General features: G+C 40.2%; 1 protein-coding gene across 1 annotated transcript; it reads right to left on the bottom strand.

Annotated features, from left to right (window-relative positions):
* Positions 1-3,931: 3,931 nt before the first annotated feature.
* On the bottom strand, positions 3,932-4,870 carry LOC144806962 (olfactory receptor 1f45-like). Its single transcript, XM_078673017.1, has one exon. It carries the CDS (start codon positions 4,868-4,870, stop codon positions 3,932-3,934), a length of 939 nt encoding a protein of 312 aa, XP_078529143.1.
* Positions 4,871-6,908: the final 2,038 nt, after the last annotated feature.

Raw genomic sequence — 6,908 nt, 5'->3', positions numbered from 1 at the left:
AAGCGGTTGGACAGAAAAGATTCCAACCATTTCAGGGCCATCACCGAGACACCTACTTCTGACAGACGCTGGAGGAGCACCTGATGACTCACGGTGTCAAAGGCAGCACTCAAGTCCAGGAGGATTACTGCCACTGACACTCCTGTATCAAGAGTGCTCCTTGTTTCCTCCACTACTGCCAGTAGGGCCGTGTCTGTTCCGTGGCCGGGGCGGAAACCAGTCTGGGAGTCTCCCAACAGGTGGTTGGACTCCAGATGATAAGATAGCTGGCGGTTGACCAACTTCTCTGCAACTTTAGAGAACCCAGGCAGCAATGAAATTGGCCTGAAGTTGGTCAAGTTGGAAGAGTCCAATCCAGGTTTTTTCAGCAAAGCTTTTACCACTGCCTTTTTCCATCTCTGGGGCACTATACCCTGAGAGAGCGAAAGATTAATAAGGTCAGTCAGTGGAGCAGACAGAATGTTTGCCACAAGCTTAAGAAATTTCATGGGCACTGGGTCACTCGGAGAACCACTCTTCATCTCAGACAGTACTTTTAAAACCTCCTCTTCTGCGAAAGGGCCAAAGGAGGCAAGCTCGGCCGTACATCTTGCTGGACTGCCAGCCACCTCAGGACTTTGAGGGGTCGCGGGCAGAGAAGACAAAATCTTCTCTATTTTTGAATGGAAGAAGTAGGCTAGTTCTTCGCATTTTTCTTTAGGATTGTCATACACGACTGGCGGGACCGGGGCCTTCAAAAGTTCCTTAAAAATTTTAAAAGATTCTCCTGGAGAATTACTTGCCCTCTCGATCCTGTCACTAAGGAAATTCCTTTTCGCATCCTTCAGTGCACTTTTATACTTCCTCATCTCTGTTTTATAATTTGCCCGACTTTCTTCCGTCTGCTCTCTCCTCCAAGCACGTTCAAGCCTTTTACATAAGGTTCCGAGGCCCCTGAGTTCGGGGGTGTACCAGGGAGCAGAGCCGATTCTCCTTTCCCTAACCAGCCTCCTTTTTTTAGGAATCAGAGAGTCCAGAGTATTAGTCAGCCATTTACCCATAAGTTGATCAGCGATGATAGGGTCAGAGTTATCAGTGCTTACAGGAATGCTTCCTCGTGTCCCAGACGGCAAGGCCAAGAGATGTGGCCCAGCCTCCTACGGGCTACGATGGGCTCAGACGGGCCCGTCGGAGCCACCCGAGACGCGAGAGGTCAGCCCCTCTATATGCGCCACCTGGCGCGAGTTCTCCCTTGTCGTGGGCGGCTCCAGCAGCGAGGCGCTGTGGGGGCTGTAGTCCGGTTGTTCTCTCCATAGGGCAGGTTAAAGTGCAGGAGTACGGCAGATCTGGGAACTGGAGCTGGGAAAAATCTGAGCTCAATCTCCCTGCTCCCCGGTCTCAATTCAAAATACATAAATGCAGCATGCACGGGCCAAAAGTCACCCAAATGTTAGGTTTAAATACATTTTGTCAATGCATCAATTTTTCTCCAAATATCTGCTTAGGAATTTTGAAAATGTACCCATTTCTGTCTCGAATTATTTTTTTTCAATTTGGTGTAGATATATTAATTTAACCAAGCAAAAGCTTCTTATTTAATTAACTGGGCTGCACACAGGTGAGCTACTTACAGGTAGCTGGAGAACTACCAGTAGCTCACGAGCTACTCGTTGGAGAAGCCTGTGCTAGATACTGTGAAACTGTCAGGGAACAGCAATGCAATAATAATGCCAATGCAATTTTTAGACCAGGCTTATAAAGCATCAACTGTGTGATTTAAATATATTGCCTTATACTATGAATCAAACTCATTTGTGTCCAGATCCAAGCCAACTGTTTTATACTTTTTAAAATACTATCATTCTAGAACTCTTACTGATCACCTTATACCTGTGCTGATTGTGATGTTTTATACTTTTTACTTTAATTGTTTGATTAATACAATATATATATTATTCATAAGAAGTGTCCCTCTACGAAAAGGCACTCACAAAACAGGTGTATTTCCTTTTTTTCCACAGCAAAGTTAGCAACGAACATCAGATGCAAGGTCAGGCCTTACGCGTTTCAAGCTTACACAGCTCTTGTGCACAGGCCAATGTCGAGTGAGGCAATGGAAAACAGAACTGACACCTGTTTGCAATTAAATACATTCCGCACCCAGCAGGCCTCAAGGTGAGTTTGTCAGATGCATTATGGTGCCTGTAGCTCTGCTGCAGATATTGTATATAGGATTAGCACAGTCCTATCTATGCTAAGCTGTAAGATGACTAAAGCCTTTTACCATTCCAGGCACAGTTTTACAGCTTTCGATTGATAAAATACCATCCAAGCAAACCTGAAATTAATAAAAGCAAACTCCAACACGTGTTTTGCCCTCATTAGTGCTCATCATTTTAGTGCTCAGCATGGATAGCACTGTGCTAATCCTATGATTAAAGATTTTGCTGTAGAAATGGCAAAATGCTTTGGGCCAGATGTATGACGTTCAAATGGGTTTGCAAACCGTTTGCAAACTCATTTGAGCAAAATGGTATGTATGTAGCAAATTTCAGTGCAAAATAAGGAATCGCAAATTTGCGATTCCTTATTTTGCGATTGCATTTAAGGAATCTCAAAATGTGTGATTCCTTAAATGCAATGTATGAAGCAAAAAAATGTTTCTAATTGTCCCTAAGGAATAGCAAATTACCACCAACTTCAAGTTGGTGGTAATTTGCGAATTTCTTGAAAAATTCCCATTTTTGCATTTTTCAAAGTGCCATGTGATGCACATACATGCCCTTAGGGCATGTATGTGCACCACATGTGCACCCATGCTTATTTCAGGGGTGCAACAGGGCGTCCTTTGGACACCCCTGCACCCTTGAAATTATTCTCAATTTGCGATTAGCAAATTGCGAATTGCAAATTGAGAATAATTTCACATTCATTCCTATGGGCCTCCAGGCCCATAGAAATGAATGGGAAATTATTCCTTAATTGTGATTAGCAATATGCTAATCGCAATTAAGGAATTTTATGAAATCGCTAAAAAATAGCGAATTTCTACATACATACCATTTTGCAATTCTCAAATAGCGATTCCTTAAAAATCGCTATTTGAGAATCGCAAAAGTGTATCTTGATACATCTGGCCCTTTGTCCCTTTCTATCACAGCATGGATGGCACTGTGCTAATCCTATGCTTAAAGCCTTTGATAGAAAAGCAGACATTTGAGATAAGCAGATTTAGAGTGTCACTGGTGTTGAAAGTGCTCAATACTGGACTTGCTTTCCACCTAAACTTGAGAACTACCCAGAGATCTCTGCTTCTTTTTTTGCATAATATTTGCGTAACTCTATGCCTGAAAGGGTATTGTTTCGACTTACACTGGGTGCTCCCGTGTGTCTGGACAAAGCTATACCTCTCTGAAGAGCTCTAATGTATATGTACACAAACACACTATTCACAACTCTATTTCTGAAACAAAAGCAGGCAACGGGGACCTCAATGTCAATAGCCTGGAAGGGGCGGTTGAGGGTAATAACTCAAACAAATTATGAAAAGCCTGCTGTAAACCAATAAAACTTGAGAAACGCCTAGAACATCTGGAACCCAGAATCTTGGAGACAGCGCAGACACCGACTACTAGAGAACAAATATATCTGATAGGAGAGCAAGAGTACAGTAAGCTAATCTCAGCTAACCTCAATATGTTAGTTAAAACTATCAAAGAACGACTCGACAAGATGAAGCATGGAACAATTTGACAAAACATATTAGATGTTGTAATGTCCCCCTAGTCAAGTGGACATACTGACACACAATTCTATAATGTACAAAGGTACAGTAGCATTTGTCGAACTCAATAAAACTAAATTAAAATAAACATAAACACACATTCAAACATAAACCATAACATTGTGAACATAACAAAACGTCAAACCTTTTCTCTTTTTTCAGTAGAATTTATTGAGAACTCGTCAATGTACCTCTCAACTTCTTGAATGCCTCTTTGACATCCTTATTTCTGATACTATAAACAAAAGGGTTCAGCATAGAAGTCCCCATGTTGTACATTACACTTATCCATATGCCCTTATCAAGCGAGATGACTGAGGATGGACGGACATATGTAAAAAGTATAGGCCCATAGAAAAGGGCAGAGGATGTGAGATGGGAGAAACAGGTAGAAAAGGCTTTCCTCCTTCCTTGGGAAGTCTTTATCTTAATAATGACTACAGTGATCAGACCATAAGAAATTACAATACAAAGAAAGGGGGCTAACACAACTGCAGTGGTCTCAGTGGAGAGAGCAAGCTCATTGATGGTGGTATCGGAACAGGAGAGCTTTAGAAGAGGTGGGATATCACAAAAGTAGTGATGGATTTCATTAGAGTCACAATAAAGTAACTTGGAGGCTAAGACACTATGCAGTGATGCGTGTACTGAGATGAACACCCAGGAACAGCTCATGAGTGATACACACAACCGCTTTGTCATAACCTGTGCATAATGTAACGGACGACAAATTGCCATATAACGATCAAACCCCATTATTCCCAACACAAAACTGCCCATATTGCCAAATGAAAGAAAGAAATGTAACTGGGTAATGCAAGCAGAGAAAGATATGGTCTTCTTCACCGACAGGAGATCCACCAGCAGCTTTGGCACAGTCATTGATGTCAAACAGATATCTAGACAGGCCAGGATGCTCAAAAAGAAATACATTGGTGTGTGAAGTCGAGAATCCATCCTGATGATAGTAACTATTGTTAGGTTTCCAAGCAAGGTGATAGTGTACATAGTGAGGAAGATGAAGAAGTAAAGAACTTGCTGATCTGGGCGACTCTGGAATCCCAAGAGGATGAATTCTGTGGCAGAGCTCTGGTTTCTTCTCTCCATATCTGGAAGAAACAAAACAATGGTTTGGTAGCCTCTGATGAAGCGAGATTTTAAAATAAATTTGTTTTTGACTCGCAAAGTTAAACTTCCATAATAAAAATAATTATACTAATGTGAATGGAGTGAGTATTATTAACCAACCTAGATTAAATTGCAAAACATTACACGTGGGTATTAATATATGTGCTCATATATTGCTTTATGTTGAAAATGCTTGTTTGTGAAAAATAATAAACTAATCTTGTTTATTGTTTTGTCGGAATTAAATGCGGCTGATTTATTAATGGCATGTGCTTATTTGCGTGTGCTCATGTTTTGTCTTTTTGTCTTTATGTTGCACAATTCTGTTTGTTGCTTTATTTGCTTCTGCTAGGTAACATAGATTAATGGGTTAATAATTAGCAAAAGTGGGTGGGTAACAGAACAAATTCTATTTCTTTCATTAATTGATGTTTTGTGTTTGTTTATACATTAGTTTTACGAATGGGCCTAAAGAAAATGACTGGCAGTACAGCAGTTTTCAAGACTTGACCAGAGTGATGCCTTCACTCATGCGCAGAGTATTTTGCTGAGCTGACAACGTTTTGTGCAGAAATAATTATGGTTGAGTCGGATGTGTTCTTGGAGTCATGGCCAAGGACAGGATACTGTATTGCCTGCCAAGATTAGGAAGTAAAAAGTTTCTCCCCGGGAAAGTATCTTTTTGAGGAAGCAAAAAGGATGGTGAAACTAAGAACAATAAGGGCTATGATGAGGCCCCGGACTTGGTCAGAAAAGTGTGACCTAATAGTGGACTGACATGTCTCAGCCAATGGGAAGTTTGGATTTTCAGAAAAACGTGTGATAAAGATACTTTAGTTAGAAAAGGTATAAAAACTGTCCCCATGGGAGGGAGGGGGCTCTCGCTGCTCTTGCTGCTCATCTTCTCCTGATTCCTGTTAGACGTGACATGCTGAAGGACTCTTTGGAGCACGTAAGGATTAATAGGGTTGAATGACTTTACTTCGATTTCTTTAGGCGAAATAAGTTTTTAGACAGGGAAAATAGGGCTTAAGTGATGGTAAACTGTTTATTCTTCATTTAACATGCTATTTGATTTTACTTGGAACTGTCAGTCTAATTTGCTATTCCTCATATAAAATGCACTTTCCTTGAATAAATAGTTAATAAATAAGATTTTTGAAAAGACAAGCTGGACTTGTTATTTCATGGTCATTACCATCAGCAGATCCATTTGCCTAAGTGACTTAATTAAACACAAAGCTTTACATAAACCATGGTGAAATCATTATGCTGCAGTTGTATATAAATGTGTATATAATTTGTGAATAGGTTTTATTAATTAGGTCACATGATTCAGTTGCTCAAAATATGTCACGTTAGTTTATGGGCCTTGTGAGTATTTTATGATTAATGGTGAGTATTGTTTAGTTGGGTAGCGTTGTTATGACATATTCTCTATAGGGGCGCTGGATCAATTTTCTGGTAGCAGAGTTACGGTTGCTATGGTAACTGACATGCTACATGTTAGTTACATAGAATCGATGTTTAACATATGTTGAGTTTGTTCACTTGTTACATGTAGTCGAAAGGTTTTTTCCAGCAGTTTGAAAATTCCTAGTTGTGCCGCATATGAGTGGTGTGACAAGTGAAGTTACACAGTGCATTTGTTCTGTTTCAAAATAGTGGTATTGTCATATATCACTAGTGTTGTGGACGTACAGCATGAAAATTAGGGATTTTAGGTATGCTAAGTAGAATGTATAGTGAGGATTGTCTATGAAATTGTAGCTTTTGAGTATAGGGACTTAGAGCCTGTTTTAAAACTTACTGCGAAAAGAGTAGTAGAATTTTATCCGAGCTTGTGTGAAGGATAAGGAAGCGTCGCCTATTCTTACTGGCAAATGTGGATTTCTATGGGTGGTTAAAGTCCTACCAAGATTTCATGTATTTATGGTTAAGAAAACTTTCTGTCTGAAAGTGCGTAAATGATTTTATAATTGCATTCAAGTCAAACTTTGAATTGATACTTTATGTG

The sequence above is a fragment of the Lissotriton helveticus genome, unplaced genomic scaffold (genome assembly GCF_964261635.1).
Source record: "Lissotriton helveticus unplaced genomic scaffold, aLisHel1.1 SCAFFOLD_632, whole genome shotgun sequence".
Classification (NCBI taxonomy): Eukaryota; Metazoa; Chordata; class Amphibia; order Caudata; family Salamandridae; genus Lissotriton; species Lissotriton helveticus.
This window is presented reverse-complemented; position numbering and strand designations above follow the sequence as displayed.